At 43.0% G+C, this 27,180-nt stretch overlaps 1 protein-coding gene across 5 annotated transcripts in view; it reads left to right on the top strand.

The window, feature by feature from the left end:
* LOC146822909 (glutamate decarboxylase 1-like) overlaps positions 1–27,180 on the top strand; it is a 931,087-nt gene that overhangs the window by 805,103 nt on the left and 98,804 nt on the right. For all 5 annotated transcript variants that reach the window (XM_085607065.1, XM_085607066.1, XM_085607070.1 and 2 more), the window contains one exon: positions 14,270–14,377. In XM_085607065.1, coding sequence (XP_085463191.1) covers positions 14,270–14,377 — 108 coding nt within the window. The remainder of the gene's footprint in view (positions 1–14,269; positions 14,378–27,180) is intronic.

Genomic DNA, 27,180 nt, shown 5'->3' with positions numbered 1-27,180 from the left:
GTTGCAGTATCTCATCCATCAGAAAATGACACTGTTTCTGATAGCTGATGGTGCTCAGGAACGATCTTTTGGCATGGTTACCTTATTGCTTTTTGTAGGGCGCTTGCACTCATTAGTAGCATTTTACAGTGACTGCGGTGTAACATGTAATTTGCATCCACCGCCCCATCCTTTACAGTGATTGCTCTAAGTCACACATAGTGTAGTTAATAGCCACTGCAAATAAATTGTTCACAAGTTGCTTTACACAATGTGTTATTTTTAGATTTTGCCTACACAGAGCTTGCAAAATCTCCTGTGGCAGCAACAACAACAAAACAAGCATTGGCATAGCCAATAGGTCTCGCATTTGGGACCTTATTTTTTTTTTTTTTTTTTTTTTAAATCTGTTTTTTATTGATTTTACACAACCATTCAAAGAAACAACAAAACATGATATGATATCATAATCATACGTGGCATAATGACATACAGTCTCAGACAGCATAGTAGAATACACAGTTACAGTGTCGAAGCATCATGTGAGTAATTTAACCTTTGCAATTGAATCTCCTATTGCAAACCAGTGCAAATGCTTCCAGCTGTTGGTCCCTCATCCAGTGTCCAATTACAGCCTACCCTGAGTACTCAAATCTATCAATGCACAATACATTGCCAATAACCCAACTAAAATATAAAGAAAAAACTGTACCCCACCCTGCCCTCCCCTCCCCGCATGTCCGGCACCAGTAGCGATAGTAGTCTGTACACCTGCCCACAATTGGACTCATGCGCATTCCAGTCCCACAGCTGACTTAGGCACATTGCGCCGTCTTGTGAATCATACAGGGTGGCTACCCATGTATAATGTAAGGAGCCCCTGTGGCGCATAATAGTGGTCCAGCCCCTCAAACCACCACAGCGGTACACCCTAACAGGAGAATATATCTATAGCTGCATAGTCCTCCAGCATTGCATTCCAGCTCAACGAGATAGGTGTTTTTCTGAGCCCCCTAAACTCCTCTCTATGCAGTTCAGCCCCTTCAGCCCTTCCCCACTTCACCATTTCTGCATGCCAGTCCTGTAGGGACGGGGCCCTAGCAGCCTTCCACCGTGCGGTTATGGCTCTATTAGCCAGCAGTAGCGCAAGGTTAACAAAACGGGAGGCAGGGTTACCCTTCTTTCCCCGAAGTCCTAATCCCAGTATGCAATATTCCAAGGTGCCTGTATGGCACACCAAAGTTACACCCGCTATTAGTTTGCATACTGTCACCCAGTAGTACCTTAGTCGGGGGCAATCCCACACCATGTGTATCAATCCCGCATTGGGTGCAGAACAGCGCAGGCAGGTATCACTCGCTCCTGGATACATAGTGTGCAATCTGCTCGGTGTTAAATAAGCTCTGAGTAGCAACATCAACTGGATAAATTTAAATCCAGGATTGCGAGACACCTTCCCGGGGTACCCCACTATCGTCTCCCATTCCTTAACTGTAAACTCCCGGCCTACATCTGCTTCCCACTTGTCGCGCACTATTCGCAAGGAGATCGCTTTTGAGACCTTATAAGTGTTTAGTTATCCAGCACAATATCCTTGGTGCAACAACATCAAGTGTTGCATGGCTAAACACTTATAAGGTCCCAAAGGCGAGACCTATTGGCTATGCCAATGCTTGTTCCTTTTCTGCTCGATTTTCTGCCCTCTCTTTTGCCTTTCGGCTTGTTTTCTACCTTTTACTTGCCTTTTCTGCTCGTTTTTCTGCCCTCTGTTTTGCCTTTTCTGTTTGTTTTCTGCTCTCTGTTTTGCCTTTTCAGCTTGTTTTCTGCCCTTAACTTTGCCTTTTCTGCTTGTTTTTATGCCTTTACTTTGCCTTTTTCTGCTAATTTCTTCCCTCTTCCCGTGGTTTGCCTCCTTCTGCCACCCAGCGCCCCGCCCTGCCCCCAGGACCAACTTAGTGGAGGCCGCATTGTGACCCTATTGAGCAGGTCCTCCTGCCAGCTCCACTGCAACAGTCTCCTGTCCAGCTTGCCCTCAGTCTGCTACCCTCTGTTGCCTGTCTATCCACTGCCCTCTGTTTTGCCTCCTCTGCTCGTTTTTCTGCCCTCTGTGTTGCCTTTTTCAGCTTGTTTTCTGCCCTCCGTTTTGCTTTCCTGCTCGTTTTCTGCCCTCTGTTTTGCCTTTTCTGCTTGTTGTCCTGCCCTTTACTTTGTCTTTCTGCTTGTTTTTCTGCCCTCTGCTGCCTTTTCTGCTAGTTTTTCTTCTCGGCTTTGCCTTCTCTGCTCACTTTCTGCCCTTCACTTTACCTTTTCTGCTCACTTTCTGCCTTTTACTTTGCTTTTCTCAGCTTCTTTCTTCCCTCTCCCTGCTGTTTCTCTCCTCCCGCCGTTTCCCTCCTCACCACCACCAAGCCCCTGCCTTCCCCTCAGGACCTACTTAATGGAAGCCGCAGCGCGAGCAGGTCCCCGTGCCAGCTCCCCCTACTACAGCCAACTTTTCAGCTTGCCCTCAGTCCGCTACCCTCTGCTGCCTGTCTACCTGCTGACATCTGTTTGTGTGCCTCCTCTGCTTGTTTTCGGCCCTCTGTTTTACCTTTCCTGCTAGTTTTTTCTGCCCTCTGTTTTGCATTTCTGCTCGTTTTTCTGCCCTCTGTTTTGCCTTTTCTGTTTGTTTTCTGCTGTTTTGTCTTTTCTGCCCTGTCCTTTGCCTTTTTCTGCTTGTTTCTTCCCGCCGTTTCCCTCGTCTCACTATTTCCCTCCTCCTGCCACCCAGCGCCAGCCCTTCTATGTGTGCTGCAGAATATAGAAGTTGGAACTCGTCATTTTTTAATGATTGCTCATGTGCAGAAAGGGACACTTTCCTGCACATGATCAATCACTAATGGAGATTTGCTGTTTCACATAGAAATGGCAAAAACTAGGAGAAATTAATCATTTCTCCACGTTTTGTCAGGTTAAGACCAGGGGGCATATTTACAAGAGCTTATCGCCACAGGAACATAATTTTTATGACGTTCCTGTGGTGATAAGCCCTTCACCTTATTTACTAGGCGGTGTTGAGCCACTTAACATGGCTTAGCATTGCCGTGTGAATAAAGCCCCCTTTCACGCAGCACTTAGCGTGAAAGGGGTGGGCAATTGGTGTTGCGGTGGGCGTTCCGCCGCAACACCCATTGCTTTTTTTCGCTGCCCCCTATTTCCAAGGTTGGCGTAAATATGGGGCAATGCCAAAAATAAGACCAGAGAAAACCTGGTCTTAACCTGGCGAAATGAGTAATTTCTCCTTGTTTTTGCATTCTGCAGCACACATAGAAACAGCAAGTCGCCATTAGTGATTGTTCATGTGCAGGAAGGTGTTCCTTCCTGCATATGAACAATCATTCGAAAATTGCGAGTTGCAACTTCTATATGTGCTGTATTCAGCAGCACACATAGAAGTTACAATTCACCATTAGTGATTGTTTATGCACTATGGTACAATGGTACAAGGGTGCCTGTGTTGGTACTAGGTAGCTGAGTTTAGCGCTAGCGCTAGGGCTACGGAAAATGCAGGGTTGCACCATATTATTATAAATACGAGACATCCCAGCATTTTCAGAATGGCAGAGCGTGGCGTTAGCAATTATTTTGGCTTAATGCCACGCTCCGCCCTTCTCTTGTAAATATGCCCCTAGGTTTTCCCTGGTCTTATTTTCGGCGCTGCCCCATATTTATGCCAAACTTGTAAATAGGGGGCAGCGTCAAAAAGTAATGGGTGTTGCAGCGTAACCCGCTCTGCAACACCCATTGCCCACCTGTTCACACTAAGTGCTGCATTTGTCCTACAAATGTACTCTACAATTTGAGAAATTTATGGACTATGTAAATGCCCCACTCACAAGATCCTTGTTTGTTAAATTTAGGCTAATTGCATCGTCCACCTGCTCATGGAGCAACAACAACAGTATTTCTAACAACTTATGTCCCATGGGCTGTCAAACTGTGGAAAATGAAGCACCTGTTTTAGCACCTGTTTTATTCTTTTGCCATGCCTATGCAAACCACATGCTCGCTGGATTGTTCCTCTCTGATGACTTCTTGAGCTTGACAACCAACATACAGCCTTGAGAATCTGCAAGTCAGACAATAGGTGCAACATTGTATACTCAGTCTCCAATTTCTTACGCTCAATTTGGCACATTAGATCAAAGGCTGGGACAAATATCTTATTTTAAAGATTTTTTTAAATGTTTTAATGATCTTTAATGATTTTAGAGCCTTTCCACTATATGCACTGTGCACACTTTATGTCTACCTAGATCAGATAGTGTTGGAGTATCCTCGAACTAGTGCGCACTGCTATACATCACGACCAGCGTAGGAGACCCATCTAGAGCTCACTTCTACAGTTTGTCTTAGTTTTTTTGCTTTTCCGGAATTTGTTATAGCATGGAGGTACTCTAATGTGCTCAATCATAAACAGATGTGATATGTTCTTAACCTATTTTAAATTATTTGTTTGTAATGAATTGTGCATTGTCCTTCTTGAAATTGTCTCAGCGAGGAGGTACTTTATTGTGTTTTACCGTACACAGATGCAATAGGATCTTAACACATTTTAATTTACTTGTACTGTAATGAACCATGTATTTATTTTCAAGATGTTTGCTACTGTGTACTTTTATTGTTCTCTGAACTGAAATAAAGTTGTTTTGATGCTGAGAAGATCCATGTTTTAAGATATTTTTTAAACAGAGAGAAAAAAATCTGATTAGGAAATCTGAGCAGGCACAGTTTTCCAAAGCTTAGCTGCTGAAACTGAAATGGAGCGTCCTTTCCATGTGCCTTTGCAGTACCTAGGAATAATCACCTTCCTGCAGAGAGATGATCTGAGAGGTTGCATGGTATATACAATTGGATAGGAAAGCTAAGGTACCTGGGCCTTTTATGGGTCAGTGCAAGAAAGACCATGCAAAGAATTTGAAACATTTCAAATTGCAATGTAAGATTAAAGACTCTCTGCAGGAATTCTGCAGCACAGTTGTGGCCCACTTGTAGAATTTTAGGCAGACAAGTGTCGGAGGGAGACCCAGATTTAATGCTCATCCATAATTCCTTAGTTTGCAAAACCGTAATATGGTGAACCGTAATATGGTGATAAGCAGAGAGCAAAGAGCTACCAGAAGAGGTGGTAGAAGCCTCAAAAGGGAAGTTTTCAACCAATGGAAAGTTAAATTCAGATTATATATTGAGAATTGTATTTCTGAAGTAAACTGCTAATTTATCACAGAACACCTGTGATGTGTTTATGGAGCACTGAATAGGAGGATTGGACTGCTCGGTATAGAAAGATGATTTAGCTATAGCATGTTTATAGTGGAGTAATAGAGCTTTATGTTTCTCTTTTTCTAAATGGGCTAATTTCGCCCACCATTTCCGCTCCCATTTGCGGTATTACTGTCTTAGGCTCTTAAGATCTTCTGAGAACCAAGGCTATGTAAATTTGCTTCTAGTAAAGAGTTTAAATTATCTAATAGCTTTTTTCCGGTCCAGGGAGGACCTGGCTTGGCAGTTCGGGCTGGACTGTTCCCATGAGGTACAGGGTCAAGACTGATTTGTATATGGCTGGGTTGGCATAGTGAGCAAAAGATCAATAGATTTAACCCAGATCTTTCGACTTGGGGTGAATGTATGATTCATTCAGTATTCCGTCCATTATTTGTTTGCGTGGCACAATATCTAAAGCTGCCTCAACCCATCCTTGAAAGCCTTCTGCTGTATGGCCAAAAGGGCAATCATTGCTGGACGACGAGATTTTGAGCACCTGTTCCAGGCCTGAAGAAGTAATCCTGCTGACATTCCTGCAGAATATGGATTTGGATTGGGCAGGTCCAGCACTTGTAGCTGATTGGAGTAAAGCTTTAAAGTAACTGCCTGATGATCCACCCAACTAAAGGGAAGTACATTATCAACAACAAGGCTGTCATAATTAGTAAAAATACCATCCAAGATATGACCCATCGTATGGGTGGGTGATTTTGCCAACTGGGAGAATCAAAAGTTCATCATAAGCTCGAGTAATTAGATTGAATATTTACAAGAGGAATCTTCAAAACGGAAGTTAAAGTCACCAAGAATGGTAAAATTGGAGCGAGCAAGAAGCAGTCCCATAATCTGACAACAAGCCACAAGGAAGGTAGCTCGTGGCCCAGGTGTACAGTACACCAAAATACCAGAGAAAGCAGTATTCGTAGAGAGTTTCAGCCTGAAAAGAGCCACCTTACAAAAATCAAGTGAGTCTGTAACCACTGATTAATGTGTATAGTTAAAAGAATCCTTCGATATAATTGCCAGTCCACCTCCCGACCCTGATGATCTAATCTGTAGGTGACATACCTTGGCGGGACTGCCGCGGCAAAATCAGGTCCAGAGTAGATTAGACTAAATCATGGATTTCAATTTTATGATTAATAAGCAACCAAGCATTTTTAAGGCACAAGAGATCTTTTTGTGTTCATCAAGGTCCTTACCTGTGACCTTAGATCTCTCCCTTTGTCCGTAAAGTATGCTCGAAGAGCATCTATTGCACTAAAGTGCAAGTTTCAAATGGAGCAATGATGGTCCATTTCATTATCCAAGTTCATCTTCATATAAAGCCCCTTTTTACCTTATTATTTCCAGCTATGACCTGTTTCATAAATTCTCTTAGCTTCAAGCCCAATTTGTCCAAGGCAGTGACAATGTGACAATTCACTTAATGCTTGAGTTACAGTTTCAACAGATTCCATCAAATGCCATTGCACCAAGTGATTTTAAAAATGGCCAACTGTCTGGTACTCCTCTTCTATAAAATAAAGATGAATAAGATAATCACCTCCTGGGACCAAAATGCACCAGAAGAAAGAAACTCTGTCCAAATATTGGAAGAAAGAATGTCAGCAGCTGTAACCGAGATCCAAGGAGCGACCAAGCATTTAGAGAAGAAGGTAGTATTCCAGAAAGTTCCCTTAGAAGTACAACTCTCCCACAAATTAAATAAACTCATTCATCAACAGTTTATCAAATATTTTCCACCTAGAAGCAAAGAAATACAGTTCATATGAAAAAAAGGAGAAACATTTGTTTTATATCCAATAAAAAAAATAGTTGATCAAAACTGGTTAGACTACAGAAGAATCACAAATACTTTTGGCAGCTTATCACAAATTTCATTAGTTTTAACCAAGGTCCCCCTGCAATTTCCATTCAATCCTCTAAGTGGATAGACTATTTTTCTGAGTTACATGCCTCAATCATTTTCAAAAGCATCAAACACACACTGTCTGCCTCGCTTGATGGCCTCATACCGGTGAAAACCCTACAGAAGAGGGAGAAACGAGTGGGTTCTGCCCCCTGGTTCACGGATGAGCTCCGCCGGCTTAAGAAAGGATGTAAGAAACTGGAAAGGGCCTGGAGGAAGAAATTTGATGCGGCCAGGCGCAAGGATTACTGGACAGCGATGAGAGCCTATAAAGCGGCCCTCCGCCTGGCAAAAGCACAATTTTTTGAGGAGCGAATACAACTTGCCTCAAACTCCTCCAGGGAGACCTTTAAGGTGGTGCAAGAACTGCTAAAAGTTCCTGAGCCAGCAGTCACCCATGACCCTGAGAGGTGTAAGGAGTTGGCTAATTTTTTCCATACTAAAATAGTAAAAATACTAGACTCTTTACCCCAGGTGGCTATATCTCATGGGATTCAAGAAGAACCCCTCCCTGTGGGGATAAAAGAGGGTCCCTTCTCCCTTGACATGTTCGGCCCAGTTTCAGAAAGTGAAACATTAAAAGCTATAGCTTCCATAAAAAGCGGTTCCCCCATGGACCCTGTCCCTTTTAAAATCCTAAAACAAGCGGCAATCGCTGTGGTTGGGCCCATTACGAACTTGATCAATGCCTCCTTCTCTCGTGGTTTGGTGCCACCCACCTGGAAAAAAGCCGTGGTCAAGGCTCTTCTAAAAAAATCTAACCTCGACGCGACTGAGCTGGCCAATTTCAGGCCCATTTCTCTGTTGCCAGGTCTCAGCAAAATTGCTGAGAAACTTGCTAACCATCGACTGTCCAACTTTCTTGAGTCAAATGGCCTGCTCCGAGACTCACAGACCGGCTTCCGTCCCGGCCATGGCACCGACACGGCCCTCCTGGCGGCCGTTGAGGAATCGAGGCGCATCTTAGATTCGGGAGGATCAGTGGCAGTGATCCTCCTGGATCTGAGTGCGGCATTCGACACCGTTGACCATCAGGTGTTGACCCAACGGCTGTCAAAGGTGGGTGTGGCAGGTGTCGCCCTGAAATGGCTCTGCTCATTTCTGGAAGACCGTTCCTATCAGGTCTGGGAAGGAAGCAACAAGTCTCCATCCATTTCTCTCCAGTGGGGGGTGCCGCAGGGCTCGTCCCTGAGCCCGACATTATTTAATGTCTACATGGCCCCCCTGGAGGATGTGGTGACCCCTTATAACATCAAAATCGTCAGCTACGCTGATGATACTCAGCTGGTGGTCGCCCTTCCTCAACTGGTGGAGAACCCTGACTTGTTGCACTCATGTCTGGCGGACGTCCACACCTGGATGAGCAGTTCAGCCCTGAAGCTGAACGGCTCTAAAACAGAGATCATGTTGCTTGGAAACAAAGCGCCACCACTGCCACCTTCATGTTGGCCAAGCTGTATGGGTGACTTTCCAACCATGAAAGAGGAGATCAAGAGCTTAGGAGTCTGGCTGGAGCAAGATCTTTCCCTTAGAACCCACGCCAAAAGAACTGCGGGAGTCTGTTTTGCCCTGCTGCGGGCTGCGCGGAAAATTCTTCCGCTTCTTCCTTTTCCATCAAGGAAGTTGTTGATTCAGGGTTTGATAACATCTCGCCTTGATTACAGCAACAGTCTGTTTCTGGGCGCCCCTGAATCGACTTTTAACAAGCTTCAGCAGGTGCAAAACGCGGCAGCTAGACTCCTTATGGGTATCCCCCGGACAGAATCCGCCAGACCCGCTCTCAAGGCACTGCACTGGTTACCGGTGCGGGAGAGAGTACAGTTCAAGGCACTGTCCATCGCCCATAAAACATTCCAGGGCGGCGGGCCCCCTCTTTTAGGGAGCCTGGTAGTACCTTATAAAGCGAATAGAGCACTGAGGTCTGACCAGAGGTGTCTGCTCCAGGTCCCGAGAGTAAAAAGGTCACGCACGGGAGGGAGGCGATTCTCTGTGCATACAGCAATGCTCTGGAACTCCCTCCCATTAAAACTCCGCGCTGAGACCTGTACCCTGCGTTTTCGCAGAGACTTGAAAACACATTTGTTTCCCCGGTGAGTCGCTATCTCTACTCCATGGTCCCACGGTCGATGCACTGTTCATAGCGCCGGGATGCCCCAGGGTAGCTGTGCGCTATATAAGTTTTAATAATAATAATAATAATAATAATAATTGGCACGTAAACCACCAAAGGCAAACAGATTGAGATATTTATAAAAATAAAAAACAAGATCCTCTGCAGCTATCGGTCACCAATAAGATCCCAATAAAAGTGATGAAGGAGGATCCCAAAGCTTGGAGCAAATTTCTTGCTCCTTTGTTCACATTCTGCTGAATGAGGAATATAGTTGTTCCTTTACATAGAAAAGTTTCTCGTTCCTCACCATCCAATTATTGAAAAATCACCTTTCTGGATGCCTCAGGAAGGAGTGAACTTATTTGGTCAGTGATTCCTCAATTTCAGGTGGACTATAGACCCAGACATTCAGTAATAGACAATAGTCCAAACATTGATTGACAAATATGTGGTGACTAAATCGCATATTCTATATTCTGTCTTGATTGATTTTTCAACAGTATTTGATAGAGTAGATAGACCAACCCTTTGGAACAAACTGGTCAAATTGAGGATACCCTCAAATCTATTAAGATTGATTATTGCACTCTGTTCATTAACCTGATGTAAAGTCCTGATGGGGGGGGGGGGGGGGGGCAAGGGTTTGTCTGCCAAAATTCCAACAGAAAATGGATTGAAACATGGTTGTATTTTAGCGCCTCTTTTGTGTTGTATTTCTCTCTGATTTACCTGCACAATTCACTAACAAAGAATTTTCCACCTGAATTGCCTCACAATATTTGCAAGGTTTGTGGTATGCTGACGATGTTGTCATTTTTTATCTCAACCCTATTGGTCTCCAACAAAATCTGAATGCTTTATTTACAGATACAGTGCTGTGAAGTGCAGGTCAGTACTATGCAATGCAACATTACTATAGATTAATGTAGTTATATGTATTTATATGCATGGAGACAATTTCTTTAAAATACATATTACTAAGACAAGGGTGATGCCCTTTAGAGGACAGAAAAAGTGTGATTCCTTTTTATGGAATCATGGCGAAACTTCTCTAAAAATTGCAAAAACATGCATACGCCTGGGCAGAGTCTTTGCCCAGTCTTTACAAAACAGGTCACATATCTCACATGTGTAATAAGGCATTAGCCCACATTAGCGCCCTTAATACATTTTATAGCTCTTCTGGTAGGCACCATTTTAAGGGTCTTTTGGAAATTTATAGAGTAAAGATTCCGCCAACTCTCATATGCTCTGAGTATATCTGTCTTTTTAAATGGTCGTCCCTGAATCTATATGAAGGAGAGTTCCTTCGGAAAGTAATTTCCCTTAGTCATGCAATCCCCCTCCAAGCCTAACACCTGGAATTCACTCTCACCTGTGCTTACTTTATATCATTGTCAACTGTAGTCAGATGGACATACAATCTATTATATGGCTCAGACGGCACCCTTAGAGATCTTTTAAGGTGGGAAACCTTCAAAGAAGGAACAAAAAAGTACACCTTAAACACAGTTCTTATGTCCACCCTTACTCAATTGCAGTGTACAATAGTCCTGATCAACTCAAGCAATTTGTTAACAAGTGCTGTATAATTTATAGAGTGTACGTCAGTATTATGCAATGCAACATTACAATATAACTAAATAGATTATAACTATCATTAATTTAGTTATTTATTTATCTATCCAATAAACGGCATTACTACCACTTTTGATGAGTAGGTTTTGGCTCATCAAGAAGAATAGGGAGTCTAATGGGCGAGAAGATTTTTTTCTCTTCAGAAGTTTAAGACAAACAAATTTGCCTGACTGAGTGCTTCCCTGTATTCAGCCAACTTAATGAAGTCACTCAAGGCGACTGCATTTATCTGGGCTTAGGAAAACCTTTTGGTCTATTTTCACCCTTCAAGATGTTACCTTTTCTATGGGGTCGGTGCGTACCCCTAATTCCAGAGCATATTGCCTCTGTGAGAAATGTTATTACCCATGAATACAAGCTGTATCTTAATAGAGTTTAGCTTGAGATAGCTATTACTCATCCATTGTTGGATGGCCGCCTGGCAGTGAGTTTGGCCATTGAGGAAAGGGCATTCTTGTCAAGTTAGGTATCATCGGCATTGGATATGGGGCCAAATGTACAACAATTCCATTTTGCGAGTCGCAAATTGCAATATTTTGCAACTTGCAATTTGCGACTCACAAAATGGAATGAACAACAGTGTCTTAGACACTGTTTGCGATTCCCAAATGGGTCGCAAATGGCCTGACTCAATAATATTCATGAGGCAGGTCAAAATTTGCGACACATTGGGAATGGCCAGCACTTACAGGGATGGTGGCCTGCTGGGCTCAGCAGACCAGCATGTCTGTGACTGCTTTTTAAATAAAGCGGTTTTTTTAATGCAGCCCGTTTATCTTAATGGAAAACGGGATGCGTCAAAAAAAGAAAAATGAAATGTTTCTTTTTGATTTTTTAAGAGTAGGCAGTGGAACGTGAGACTGCTGCCTGCGCTTAAAAAAAATTTCACTGCCCAACACAAAGGGCCCCCTTCCTGTTTGCGAGTGGCTTACCACCTACTTCTAGTAGGTAGTAAACTGCGAGTGTTTTGCGACCGAAGTTGCAGTCGCAAAACAATCGTACATAATAGTGCGACTCGCTATTAGGGAGGGACACCCTTGGCATGCCGCTTCCTAATAGCGACTCGCTAACCCTATTTTGCGAGTCTGTAATAGGTTACCGACTCGCAAAACAAGGTTTGTACATACCACACACCTTTTAAGCATTCGTAAAGTGCCGATTTCTCATTTGCGACCACTAAAAAGGGTCATATATCTGGCACATAGTCCTCTACCGATAAGATCTTGCCAGAGCTGACAAAGGGTGAACATAGATGTTAAACAGTATGAGTTTTAAAGACTATCCCTGTGGAACTACTTAGATCAATTCTGCCAGCCATGATTTATAGTGTGAAGCGAGGACATCTAGTAGCAATTTGCTACAAAGGAAGTGAAGCACCTCAGCAATGTAACTTCTATGCCAGTCTCTGCCAGGGAACACCAAGATCAACCACACCAAATGCAGCAAAGCAGTCAAATAGGATCATCCCCATCATGTCCTCTGAATGGTTTTCACTTTGTCAAATACAATCCGAAGGTTAAATTAAGTATCTTGCCCAGGACAAAAGTCAGTCTTCCAGAGATCAATGATCTTGTGATCGACTAGGTAGCGGGACAGCTGTTTTGCCACTACCTTTTCCAAGATCTTCCCTTAGGCCAGTAACAAAGTCACAGACCTATAATTGGAAGTGTCCATAGATGCAATCAGGCTTTTTAAAAATGGGAGATGTAGTGTAGATTTGCCATTCGTTACGAACAATTTCGTCGGAAAGACTCCCAATAATAATCCTGGTCACATTGTCAGAAATAACAGGTGTTATGATTCACAGATGACAGTAGGTCAAAGGTCTTATGATGATCCAGATTTGATGCCCAGGAGCAGAACTGACTGGTCCATTCCCGATGCCGGAAGACGTTCACACACTTTTGAGTGGTAAAATTGAGTTTTTGGATCAGGAAGAGGGATGGAGTGGCCATCAGTGGAGATCTTTTTCACCATGTCCAGAAAGAAAATTGCCAGTGGGTACAGTCCTCGACATTCACAACTGACTTAGGAAGGTCTTTAAAATCGAAAACAGGCAGTGAGTCGGAAGGTTGCTCCGCGAGAGTATAAGAATAACAAATTCGCCTGCCTGAGTACTTTCCTGTATTTAGCCAGCTTTATTCTATATGTGTTTCCCTCAGCAGAATAAGTTCTTTTCCATGCCTTATCCGCTCGTCTGGTGGCTAATTTAATTGCTTTCAGTGGATCAGAGAACCATTTATTCTGAGGCATCACTGTACAATGAAATATTTTCTAGGAACCCTTTGCTAAATGCAAGTTAAATTCCACTTGTGGAGTCTCTGGATTATTAGATGTACTGAGTTCTCAAGGGAGAGAGAGAGATAGAGAGAGAGAGTTTAAGAGCAAATCCAACATGGTGGAAGGATTTTTCTTACCTCACAGCCAGGCGGAGGGAAGTCATTGTAGACTTATGGGAGTTAAGACTCTGTCAACATATACTGAGTTGGATCAAATAGTGATCTGTTCAATCCAAAGGTGTTATGAAGTCAATTTTCAACTCTGACCAGATGTTTATTGTTACCCCAATAATTGGTCATCATTTTCAGGACCTCGGCACGATGAACAGACTGTGCGGACCTGTTGGCTCTGAAACCTGTTACTGTGGGCTCAAAAACAGATGCCTTCATTGATGACTTTCTTCCACTGATAATCCAGAACTGGAATGCAGTGCAATATAGTAAAATAGTGTGAAATGCACCATATAATGCAATTCAATACATCACATCAGCAGTGGTGGAATTCTTGCATTAGCATAGCACTGTTTTTTCTTGTCAATATTATAACATTCATTCAAGCGTTGACACATTCTCACATTGGCCCACTCAGTCACCCATCAAGACAACCACACACACAAACATGCCTGTCAAAGTAGTGCTTTGAATTATAAAATAGCCAAGTATAAAAGGTTGGCCAGCTCTTGTTTTTGCACAGAGACACTTCAAGACAATTTCCCTTTTTCCTTATACTTCGCATCCCCTTCCACGTTCTTGTAAACACATCTTAGGACGACAAATGCACTTTGCGCCTCAAAGGCAAAGATCACATTTGAACATGTGGGGAATTGTCAATGGCACGTACATGTGTACTGTTTGTTTATGGTTTGTTTCCATGACAGAATTCTACCACAGAAAAGAGAAGCTTTGGGTGGGTGCCAATTTTATTCTTTGACCTAAAAGGTAATGCTACACTTGCTCTAATGTCACTAAACTTTGTAAACAACTTTTCAAAAAAGTTTCACAATTATGGAGTATGCTTTCTAATCAAATTAAATCAATTCATAGGGTACTTGTGGATTTGAGCTGCAGATCAACAGATGTATGGAACTCGCAGAGTATTTGTACAACAAACTGAAAAGAAGAGAAAACTTTCAACTTGTCTTAAATACTGAGGTACGTCAGTGAAGATTGTTTATTGTTTATGCACAATTTTCGAAAAGTGACGTGTAGGAAACATGCGTTCAATATCCATTCAGTGCCTTGTATTCTTTTTTTACTGTCATGTACTCATAAATTAATCTTGCACATACCTAAATAAATAACTGTTGCCAAAATGATCAAATTGTGGAATTCACAAGCTCCAATTGTTTTCAATTCCAGAGCATCACCACCATCACTGATCCTCAGGTGACGAGGTAGACGTAAGAGGCCTTTAAAAGCAATCATACCAACACACTTGAGTGTACAATACCTGTAGCAAATCACCTTTTTATGCATCTCCACCTCAGATTTTTCACCTTTTTTCTGGACTCTATTTTTGCTGGTATTCAGCTTCTCTGCACTGTTACACTGTTATTCAGTACCAAAGTGCGTGTGTTTTTCCCCTAAAATGATATTAGTCAAAATGGTTTCTGTCAGGGACTCTGGCAAGGACTGGTGGTAGGTGTAGAAAATTATTTTTGGGGTTGACGAGTGTGTTAACCTTTCTCAAGCAAGAATTATAATCCTTGTTGGAGTGAACCACAAAAAGTCACTAAATTGACATGTGCCTAACCTCTGGCAGCTTGGCACAAATGCATTTGGGCTTCTCTTAGAGGTAATGTGTAAAGTATTTAAGCATCACTCAAACTGTAATTAAGTGAAAACCCAACACTAGAAAATTCTGACACCAATCTAAAAAATGAGTTAACTTTTAAGAATAATTTGATGCCAGAATGACAAAAATACAATCAATAGAAACAGAGATATGCAATTTCAAACTTTTAGGTAAGTATAGTGCCTAAAAGCACAAAGCGCGGTCATTTGGTCATGCTAGACCAAGGGAAAGTCACAAGTTCAGGCTAACCGCGATGAACCTTGGACCCGCTACAGGGACCAGGCTAATACAGCTGAAAAAGTTACCTTTCAAAGTCGTTTACGAAGAGTCCAGTTCGTGATGGAGGAGGAGCCAATGATTAGTAGCGAGAGCGTCGTAGATGGTCGTGGAGGTAGCGCGAAAAACAGGCCTGGTGTCGCGGATGGTCATCACTGTAGCTCGATGATCCAGTTGGCGTCACGGATAGTCGTTTCTGAAGCTTCCCTTTGGCACTCACTGCGGGCTGTCATTACTGTAGCACGATGTGCTCATCTCACTTTGCCAGTCGCCGCTGGCGTTAGAGGTAGAATGAGGAGGCGGGCTCACTAGAGCTTTGTGGTGGTAATTGTCACAGGTGGCAGAGTCTTGGTGCGAACAGGCCCATTCATGGTTGTGAACAGCCCAGAACTTCAGGATTTCTCCTTTCTGTTCAGAAGAGTGCAAGCTAATGTACGACCGGACTGGGAAGCCAAAAAAGCCCTGGCAATTTTGATGGGACCTACCCCAGGGAATGGGATGGAGTACAAGTGTAAAGCACTGCTGCTTTTGGTACTGGCTGCCGATATTGCAGCACTGCTGAGAAACCGACCTCCAGTAACAAAAAAAGCATCCCCCACTGCTGCACAACCAGGTCTCACCCTTCCAGCCTCTCGGTAAATGCCCGATTCCCGCAATGGCCAGTCTGGCCCTGCTGTAATGGCAGCCATGGCTTCAGAACTTGGGAAGGCACCCCTTGGGGATCAGGTACTCATTCTAGCAGAGGCCAGCAGGACAAAGCGGGTCCACTTGCAGGTCCAGTTGCAGCAGGCCAGCTTGGGAGTTGCAAGGAGGCTTTAGGAGCATGTTGTGCTGTAGCTAAGAACAGGAGGTCAGCCAACTCTCTCCTTCAGCAGCAAGACAGGCCTCAATCAGCAGGGCAGTCCTCTGAAAAACAAGGCAGGCCTCAAGCAACAGGACAGTCCTCTGGTAGCATCAGGGCCTTTCTCTGAGAAACAAGGCAGGCCTTTCAAATTCTTCCACAGGTCCAGGAGTGTACTGAAGAATTGGTTTGAGGCTCCAATATTTATACCTGGTGCCAGCCTTTGAATTCCTTCCCCTGCCCAAGCTCCAAGTGGTCTAGGCTGACTATAGGCTAATGTCAAGTTTCTTTGTGAGTGTGCTAGAAGCAGCTCTTTGAAATGTAAGTAGGGCAGAGAACATCTCAGAAGCACCCATCCTGTCAATACTTAGTCCCCCCTTGTCTCACTATCTGAGAGGAATAAGCAAAGGCAAACTGCCAACTTTTCACAGTCATGTGATGCAGGAGACAGGCTGCAGGCACCAAACTGTTAGGACCAGTAAATACCAACTTTCTAAAAGTGGCATTTTCAGAATTGTGACTTGAAAAACGACTTTACCATAAATGCAAATTTTAAATGACAATTCTTTTCAGACCAAACATGACATTCCTACCTGTTGTCAATCAAATGTTAGCACTTATTACATGTAATAGGGTAACCCTTTGTTATCCTATTGGAGAGGTAGGCCTCAGAGTAGTGAAAAATGAATATAGCAATTTTTCACTACCAGGACTTGTCAAACTTAAAAACACTTATCCCTCATTTTAGATACAATGCGCAAAAGGTGCATTTTGCCAGGTCGAATTGGCAGTTTAAAATTGCCCACAGGCTGTAATGGCAGACCTGAGACATGCTTTAAAGGGCTACTTAACTGAGTGGCACAATAAGTGCTGCAGGCCCACTGGTAGCATTTAATTTACAGGCCCTGGATCAGTACCACTTTACTAGGGATATATAAGTAGATTAAATGTGCTTATTGGGTGCAAGACACTTGTACCATGTTGAAAGGAGTGAGTATAAGCAACCCTAAAGCCAGCAAAACCTAATCTCAGCAAACAGGAGGCGATAAGGCAAAAAGGTTTGGGGGAAGACCACAGCAAAGATTGTCAGGTCTAACATATGACCTCTCCCCAGCTGTAAGTGGGGATAACTACCCACCCTCATCACCATCACTAAGGTAGAAAAACATAGATAGGCCATTGGCATTGGACTGGTCTGACCCAGGGCAATGTTCCACTGTAAAGTCCGTTACCCGTAGGGAGATGGACCACCTCAACATTCTGGGATGCTCACCCCTCATCTGCATGAGCCATCTGAGGGGCCTATGGTCTTTCTGAACCCGAAGTGAGTCCCAAGCATGTATGGTCCAGACCACAGCAAAAGCTTCTCTTTCAAACTCACTCCACCTATGTTCCGGTGGGGAGTAACCACTTACTGATGGAAGCTACAGGTTGGTCTAGGCCAGGGCCGGACTGGCCGTAGCGGGCACCGGGCAATCCCCCGGTTGGCCGCACGGGTGGTGACCGGTTTTGGGCCCCTGGGGGCCATTTTTGTTACAGGGCTATTTTAGCAGCATAGCTGCAAAATCGGCCCTGTACGAAAATCGGCCATAAACCGGCTCAGGCAAAGAGCTCGGCCGCATCCCGAACCTCCCGGGGGGGCAGCCGAGCACTTTTCCAGGGACGGTTTTGGTTCCCAGTCCGGCCCTGGTCTAGACCCTCCTTGTTACGCTGGGATAGTACAGCCCCTATGTCATGCTCTGAACCATCTGTCTACACTATGAACTCTTTGAAGAAGTCAGTGACCTTGAATGCAGGTGCTGTACTCATGGCCTCTTTGAGGGTATCCAAAGCTTTCAGGCAGGCCTTCTTCAACCACAATTGCCGTTACGGATACTGACCAAAAATATCCACATATAGGATATACTTTCAAAGGCAGCTTCTGTGGAGCTGCTGTCTTCGGTGATATTATAGAAGTAACATGAATAAAATGCTCACCGTGGATGAGAAACACCACCTCCATTTTTAGCTGTGCCCACGAATCCTGGGGATCACACAGGAACACACAAGGTGGTCACAGCAAGGGTGGAGAACTAAAATCCACAGCCATGATGGACAAGGAGCTAGTGAGGAGGACTGTCTAACACTGAATGCCTTAGTGCTTAATAACATTTTAACTGGAAAGAAAGGAAAACAAAGGGCACACTTGCAGAAAACAAGAAACATGGATACACTAAAATAGTGCTACCTCAGGAATAAAGGACTCAAGGAAACACTGCAGCCAGCACTCGTTCAAGGATAAGCTAAGGCTCCGGAATCTTCTGGAAACAATGGTTATCAAAACAAAAGCTCAACAGCTCAAGAAACAGGGGATCAGTCAAACCAGCAAGCCACTGATGTGCTGAATTCCTCCACCTATCCTTGGCCTGCAGGGGTGTAGAAAAAGTAGTGAGCAGGGAATTCTAGGTATTGGAGTTTTTTGCAAGAAAGGCAGACTGTCTTCTACAAAACCCAACATATCTATAGAATTAATTGGAATTCATAATATTGTCCAAGAGGTTGGAAGTCAGTATGTGGATGAAGTGGGGGGTATGGAATCTTATTTGAAAACCGTAAAGTTCCAGAGGTAGGCCCCATGGTGGTGGGCCTGAGAGCGCAGGGATTTAATCATGGCTGTTTCACCCAGTGGGTTTCTTTAACCATTTTGTAACTTTTCTGTAAGGCCATAGAAGATGGCACAGAACATTCACCAATGGCATGTGAGCTGGATGTCACAGTGTATGTTAGCATCACCCACATGTAGGACAGAAATATATGGTAGCCAAGAGCACGTACTGTTTGTAGAAAGAAGACTCCTGACCCCTGCTGGAAGAAGATGACTCACTCAATGACTGGATCTGCTCCCCAAAGGTCAAGTGGTTGGCCTACTGTTTGCCTACTGTTTGCCTTCTTTAGGGATACAAACAACAGATGGACTTCTGACCCAAAGTGAGTCAAGCTGACCACAGAGAACTGGAACCCTCCAGGAGTCCTGGCTGGAGAGAGACCTGGTGTCTGAACACTGCTTTGTTTTTCCATTCACATGGTTAGGTGCTCCAATATTGCTACTATACAGGCAGGTGCCTTCTTCAGTACTGTAGGTATCACACATCATAAATTAATTGTTTTTTCATAAAATGGGGCAACATCAGTGGAGTCAGCTCTTCTTAGTCGAACAGGTGCTCCTTGGACAGAAACAATGCTAGCTTCCCTTCTTTCGAGGACAGGTACACATATGACAACAGCAGCACAAGCATTCCCCATCACTTGACACACACAAATTGGGTGGCAGCACTGCATGCTTGCTTCCTCTGAGAACAGTTACAGCTTGGATCTATCAAAGCAAGCTTCTCGCCCTCAAAGAAGACAGCAAGTGTTAACTTCCATTCCCTACAGAACAGATCTGTTAAGGGAGGCTAGCACAGGATTTCCTCATTCACAGACACAAACAGGTAAGGCATGATTGTTATGTAAATTACAGACAGATCACTGAAGCAGGTGCATAACTCACTGAAACATATGTACTGGTAGATGAAAGAATGCCTATGTGAGTTCTAACACCATTCTTACTTAAGTGATATTCCACATCGATATCATGAAAGTCATGCCGCAGTCACATGAAAAGTTTGTGTTGATTCTCTGGTTTTCCATGTATTGAGAAGTTGATTTAACCTAGTAGCTCATTGGCATTTGGAACAGCCCACCCACAGCCCTGAGTAGCTATACTCTAGAAAGGCATACTACCTTACCATGCAACCTCTTTGAAAAGTTTTATAATGCACATGCACCAAGTGTTTTGCAATCCCAGCCTCAGTGCAACACTGCTTCAAAATGTTGAGGGCTACCAATGCTTTCAGTGGCATCTTCTTTGTTGCTGCTGTGTTATGTGAGTGGCAAGGGGTGGTAACCTTTCTTTCATCTGTCACATTATCATAATATAGTAGATGAAGGAAAAAATCAAAGAACAGCCAATAAGCCTCCCTGTCTGCCTAAGCCCTGCAGGTAATAGCACCGCTTACTATTTACTGCTGGTAACTTGGAGGCAGGCTTAGTGGTAGACTACCATAACTTCAGCCCATCCAACAAAGAAAAAGTAAGGATTAAAGTTTGTGAATAGAAACTAAAGCAAATGGGCACTGCAAGTAGATGCAGAATGTTTAAAATATGGGTCAATCATGTCTAATTTACTTGGCTCTATAGTTTTTTTTCACCGATCGTCTTCTTTTTTTAAGTTTGAAAGTTTCCACGATTGAGATACTTTCAAAATAAAGCAAAGGAAAGATCTGTAAAATAAATTTGAAAATTGTTAGAAGGTCTGACTCACAGTAGCGTCTCAAGGCATAATTTTTAAGAGGGGGGCACCTACAGAAAGCAATTATGAAGATTATGCGTATATATATAACCAGTAACCAGTATATGTCAAAACAATGCACTTTCAAGCTTAGAGTGTCACATAAATTATGCAAAAAAGAAAGCAGGGAACCCTTCGTAATTCCCAAGTTTTAGGTGGATAACTGTTTCTTTATATAGAACACTATAACACCACTGACACTCCAAATCTGCACACATCAAAAGTCTGTTTTGCTAGCAGAGTCTTTAAGCATAGCTACAAACACACACGCATAGACATAAACCAATTTAAGCTTTTCTTAAAAGACTGTGAATTAAACATTTCCATGGTCTGTGGTATGGGCAAGATCTTTGGACTATCTTAATCACTCCTGTTCCCCTCTTCACACCACTCTCTTCTGCGGTCTCTTTGTTTAACATTTATGCTTTGCTTCTCCTCAGATCTCTGAGACACTCTAGTCTGCATATCTCACACCTCATCTCTTTCCTCATCAGCACCCTTTTCCACTCTGTCTTGCACGTACTTCCTGGCATCTCCTTCACTACCAATCCCTGACACACACAATGCCCCCACTGAACTGTATGCACTGCATTGTCTTTAACATTCGTCCTGCCAATATTTTGATAGCTGTGTTCATCCTCAAAACACTGTAACATATAGTCACAATTACAATTGGCACACCTGACCATTGCTGATGAATGAGTATGTATTCCGATCCCACTGACAGGCACTGTGAAAATTTCACAATGCTTTCAGCCTGAACACAACGGCTCTCAGTTGTGACACACCCACAATCTGAACTCACACATTCAACATTGGAGCGAGTCTTCATGCTACACATTATAAACGAGAAATATATTGCATGAAAAACTTCAGAAACACACCGACCTGGAAAAAGCAACTACTCTTAGGGAATGGAAGAGCAAGTAAACTTTGAATTGTGAAACAGGAAAATCATTGGTGTTCCCAGGCTGATAGGGCAGTGTCTGTTTTTGCTGGCTCCAGCTGTCGCCGTTGGTGGACACAATGGAAGGGAGGGGCAGGACATTTTTAGGGGGGCACATGCCCCATCAGTCGCCGCCCGCCCACCACACCACCAACTGTACTTTGACTTTTTCATTGAATTGTGCATTGTTGCATAATGTACAGTACAGACAGTCCACAATGGAATGTCACCAGTACTTTACACACATTACAACATGCATAGATCATTCTGTTGTTGTTTTCATAAAATGGGCAGCCTGTTGTGCCCTAGACCATAGCATTGTGCATTTTCATTGACAATATATATGTATAGCTCATAAGGAGTCATGGCTATAAAGAGAATCCCTTACAGTTGCTTTTGGCATTAATTTAGATATAAATTAGGGTACACTCAGCTACTTACGATGAGAGCCAACCCCTCCAAATAAGGGCTGTGTGGGAACTTACTTGGAATAATGCACTGTGCATTTGTTAAGTTTAGTATATACACGGCCTGTGTGTGGACCATTTAATTGAGCATAATGTGGGTTGTTTTTTTTAGAGTTTTATATAGCGCAAACTAGACCCAAAACATCGGGTATCAGAGCGCTTTACATAGCAACAGTTTTGTTACACAAGGACGCCTTCGTTTTTGTTAGGCAGGAGGAGATTAAGGAGCATATTATCTAGGACCGGCGATAAATAACACAAAGGGCGCTTAGCGCTTTTGTATTTATCGCTATCCATCGCCCTGGTAGCATGTTATTAACAACGCGTTTCTCCCGGGCGATAAAAATTCCAGCGATAGCGGGAAAATCGCAGTTTTTTTGCAGGGAAGATCGCTGGTTTTCCAGCGATGTTCCCTGCAAAACGGCGATAACCTTGCTGATACGACCCTGTGGTCATATCAGCATAATCCACCCCAATGTTAGGGACAGGTAAGTCTGCATTTTAGCAGACGTTAGTTTTTGGCAAAACCAGCGGTTTTCACCCACAACTAATGTCTTCTTAAATGCTGGGGCAGCCTTGTAAATATCGTGAGATGCACATCAGCGATATTTGCAAGGCTGTACTGCCCAGTGACGCCCACTTTGCATCTCATTATAGATACAAAGCGAGGTGTCGATAACAAGGCTGCTAACATGCGCTAATGCATGTTAGCACTTCCTTGTTAATAGGGCGAAAACATTATCTCTGCTTTTTTGGCTTTTAAAGCCAAAAAAGCAGAGATAAGGCCCTTGATAATATGCCCCTAGGTGATTTGTCCAGAATCACAGGATGTTGAGCATCGTTGCCGAGACACGAACCCGGCTCCCCGGCTTCTGAGGTCGTCCGCTCTAGCCGTAAGGCTACATCCTCTTCTTTTTTTATTTTTTTTATTTTTTATTATTTCAATCAGGAAAACCAACACATACATTGTTGCAAAGAGAAAGAGAAAAAGAGAAAAAAAAGACCGAATCTATACCGTCAAATAATCACTACAAATTCCGCAAATTACTAATGACGACTATATATCCCTTAGCAAAGGGTAGAAAACAAGGAGAATTACAGCTTCTACTTTAAATCTCATCAGTTTCCCATATCGGACCCCAAACCCGAAGACCTCTTTTTTTAGCTCTTTTCCCTTTACATTTATAGAGTGCCTTCTCTAAGTTAAAAACATGATGAAATCTTGCATACCATTCCTGAAAAGAGGGTGGTTCAGCATCCTTCCAATGAGTTGCAATAATTAATCGAAAAATGGCAGAAGGCATAAAACAAAAATATATTTGGGAGGAGTGCATCTGTAAGCTATCATCAATCCCAATTAAAATCAAAGTAGGAGTTAATCGTACTAAACCACCTGTGACTTGATTGAGAAAATTCTCTATTTTTAGTTTCAAAGTATCAAGCTGATTACAACCACTAAACATGTGAATCATATCTGCAGGGCCCTGATCACATCTAGGACACTGATCGGATTCCCTTTTCCCCCATCTAAACAATTTGGCAAGGGTATAATAAAGCCTAAACAGAGTTTTAAAGTGTTGAGCTTTAAGATTAGCTGCCATAAAAAAAAAAATTGACAAATAGAGACCTACAAATGTCCACGTCTGGATCCCCCATCTGCCCAAACACTTTCTGAGCTGGCAATATCATCTTGGTTGGCATTCAACATAATTAAATATAGATCTTTTACCCGTGGCTGCCTATGCCCCAGCCAGTCAAGTATCGGAATATTATCCAGTTCAGTTATTTGGGCCATTGCTAATTTAATTATCTCCCTGAGTTGTAAATATTTAAAAAAGGTCTTGGTTTCTACACCAAATTGGGTTTGAAGCTCTTCAAAAGATTTTAACTCAGATTGCTCAAATAAATCCCCTACTACATTAATTCCTGCCTGCTCCCAAGTTTTCCCTAGTTTATCGTAAAATAAAGATGGGAACATGGACGAGCGCCATATAAAATGATATCTATGCACCTTAGGGATTCTCAGAAGTTTACTTGTTTTATTCCATACATTTCCAAGCGGTTCTAACAATTTTGAACCGCGTTTTTTTATAATAACTCCCCTCAAGTTGCCTTAATAAGACACCTGAAGCGAGATCCCCTAGAGCCAGCTCATAAATAGAGGGAGGAAACTCCCTACTATGGACCACCGATATTGTACCTGTACCAGTTTTAGGCCGAAAAAGACTAATCATCTGCTGCAAAGTTACAGCCCAAAAATAATATTGCATATGGGGGATTGCCAAACCCCCACAATTTTGTGGCAAAGTCATCAACTTTATTGATCTTCTGGTCTTTTTATAGCCCCAAATAAACTGTGAAAATATTCCTTCAATTTTTATAAAAAACTCTTTGGAGGGTTCGATCGGGATACATCGAAATAAATAAAAAAAATTAGGGAACATAGTCATTTTTATGACATTAGCTCGTCCTATAATGGAAATATATCATTTGTCCATTCGCTTTAAGTCAATGCTAATCTTATTTATCAACTGTGCCAAGTTAATGTCCCAAATAGTTCCTACCGCCGCATTTATATTTATCCCTAAATATATAGCTTGAGAGGACCACCGAACATTATAGAACTGGGTATTATTGGAGCAGACAATCTTGGTTTTTCCTGTATTCAGCCTATAGCCAGATTGACTACCGAATTCTGATGCCAAAACCTCAATTCGGTCCAAAGCTGCCTGAGGGTCAGGGGTAACTATAGCGATGTCATCCGCATAAGCTAAAACTTTGGTGTTATATCCCCTAACCACTATGGGTTTAATAGCCTGATCGTTGAGCATCGCTCTAATTAATGGGTCTATATACAGAGCAAAAAGAATCGGGGAGCATGGGCATCCCTGTCTAGTACCACGTGCAATCTTAATTCTCTTGGATTCCATCCCCATCAGTTGTATTTTTGCGTAGGGTTGAATGTACATGGCCTTTATAGCTGTCTGAATACGGGGACCAAAACCATTAGTACTAAAGATCTGCCATAAAAAAGCCCACTCAACCTGATCAAAAGCTTTCTGAGCATCCAATAAGATCAGGGACATTTGACCCCCGGTCTGTTCGATGATATCAAATAAAGAGATCACCTGGCGAACGTGATCAGTTGTTCCCCGAGCAGGAATAAATCCATGCTGCCATGGACTAACCAGGGAGGCTATTATTTTAGCAAGTCTACGGGCTATAATTTTAGAATATAGTTTCTCGTCCGCATTTATCAGGGAGATTGGTCTATATGAGGCGGGGTCTTCGGGTGATTTGCCTTTTTTCAAAAAAATAATTATATTAGTGTCCTTCCAAGACTGAGGTGGGCTGCCATGATACTGTACTGCTAAAAACAAGTCCAGTAACATATGAGCTAGCTCAGGCTGCAAGGCTTTATAGACTTCCATCGGAACTCCATCTGGGCCAGCCGCCTTGCCGGATGCCATGATCTGTAGTGCCTCAATAACTTCAGCTAGTGATATATCTTTTTCCAATTCCTGTATAATTGAAGGGGGGATAATTAAACCCAACCCAGCTACTGTTTGAGGATCAGTCTCAGATTTGTAAACATCACCATAAAATCCAGCAAAAACTTGAAGGATGTCCTGAGGATTAGTTACCATATTCCCATCCCGCCGCTTAACCTTCAAGATATTGTTTGCTGCCGTCCTCTGTTTCAATTTTAATGCGAGGTGTCTCCCGGTCATCTCCCCATATTCGTAATTATCCCTAGCCCGTGTTTGATATAATTTAGCATTCCTGTTGTTATATATTCCGTTTATTTTAGCTTTAACACTTATCACTTTTAATTCAATTAGACTCGATGCATCCGTCTGTTTTTTTTCAATAGTTCGCAAATGTAATTCCTCGTTCTTAGAGAGTTCAACCATAAATTGTTGTAAAGCCACCCTCTGCTCTTTCCTAAAATGCCCAGCAAAACTAATAATCTCCCCCCTTAGGCAAGCTTTATATGTATCCCAAACAATTTCCCTTGATGCACTATACCAGTTTGCCTCAAAAAATTGCTACATCCTCTTCTGTTGAGGCCAATATATAGAATTTGCGAAATATAAATGACTCACGAACTTTATATTCTGTATGGCACTTTCCTGGGGCTAGGTGGATAATCATATCTCAGCATTTATTCGAAAATCTTAAACCTCAGTACTTCATGATGAACATTTTCAACAACTGGATTAACCTGAGTTTATTGGGAATCAATGATCATAAACATATATTTTCACTTTTCTGCATGTTTTCTGCACGTAATGTAATGCATACTTCCCTTTGAGAGGCATTATTGTAAAGGAAAGCTACTCATACAGCTACGTGCAGGTTTTCTTTTGCCAGGAGAAATTCTGGGTCACTTGTGAACTCTGCTCCTAATTATGAAATGCCCTGGGGGTACACCAGGCGTGTGCAAGCATGTTTTTTTGGCATCTGGTTAATGTTGGTATTACAGAAAGCCTGGGGTTTAGCTTGGCAAGTAAGATTGGTGGGGTGTGCGCTTCAGATTTTCCAACTATCACGCGGGCATATGACGTTAAGCTACATCATACGACAAGCAGGGCAGTGGAAAGGGAGACAAATGCAGATTGGTGAGGGTACTAAGTGAAAGAAAACACAATCTTTTGTTAACTAACCAACATTTTTGAAGACTTTCAAAGCAGAGAGGGAGAGAGTGGGAGTGCATTTTTGTCTGTATTTATGTAACAAAATATTTTCTGAAATCCGAGAGACACCTCCCCATACTCGACTGAAAGCACCGGTACCAAACTGTTTGACAGAAAATACATTCGTTAGGGAGTGCAACACCCCAAGCATCCCCCCTGGAGCTACACCCCTGCAGAAAGCGTTGTGTGTGCTTGTGCAGCCCTTCTGCAATATGGATCATACAGGCACTAAAAGTGTACCAGCTTGAATACAAGCAGCTGCTCTCTATTTTTTCCTGGGACTTGGACCCATGCAAATGAGAGAACTCTTTGCCATTTGTTTTGTGTCATTCTACAGGTGCCTGTGCAAGGGGAAAAGAAGCAGTCAGGAGTAGCATTAAATCGGCATCACATTGGAGAGACGTACAGTCAGTTTGCCCCCTGAGGGTGCCCTTAGGAAGGGGTCACGGGGCTCCCAGGGTCGAGTCCAGCACACCCCTGCAAACCGGGGCAGTAACTCACTGCACCCACTGTAATGTTTATAACCGGTGCTGGGCGCTAGGACCGGCACATGATACCAAGAGG

Source organism: Triturus cristatus, chromosome 5_2, assembly GCF_964204655.1.
Source record: "Triturus cristatus chromosome 5_2, aTriCri1.1, whole genome shotgun sequence".
In the NCBI taxonomy this organism is placed as follows: Eukaryota; Metazoa; Chordata; class Amphibia; order Caudata; family Salamandridae; genus Triturus; species Triturus cristatus.
Note: the sequence above shows the minus strand (reverse complement) of the source record. Positions and strands in the feature narration are given on the sequence as shown.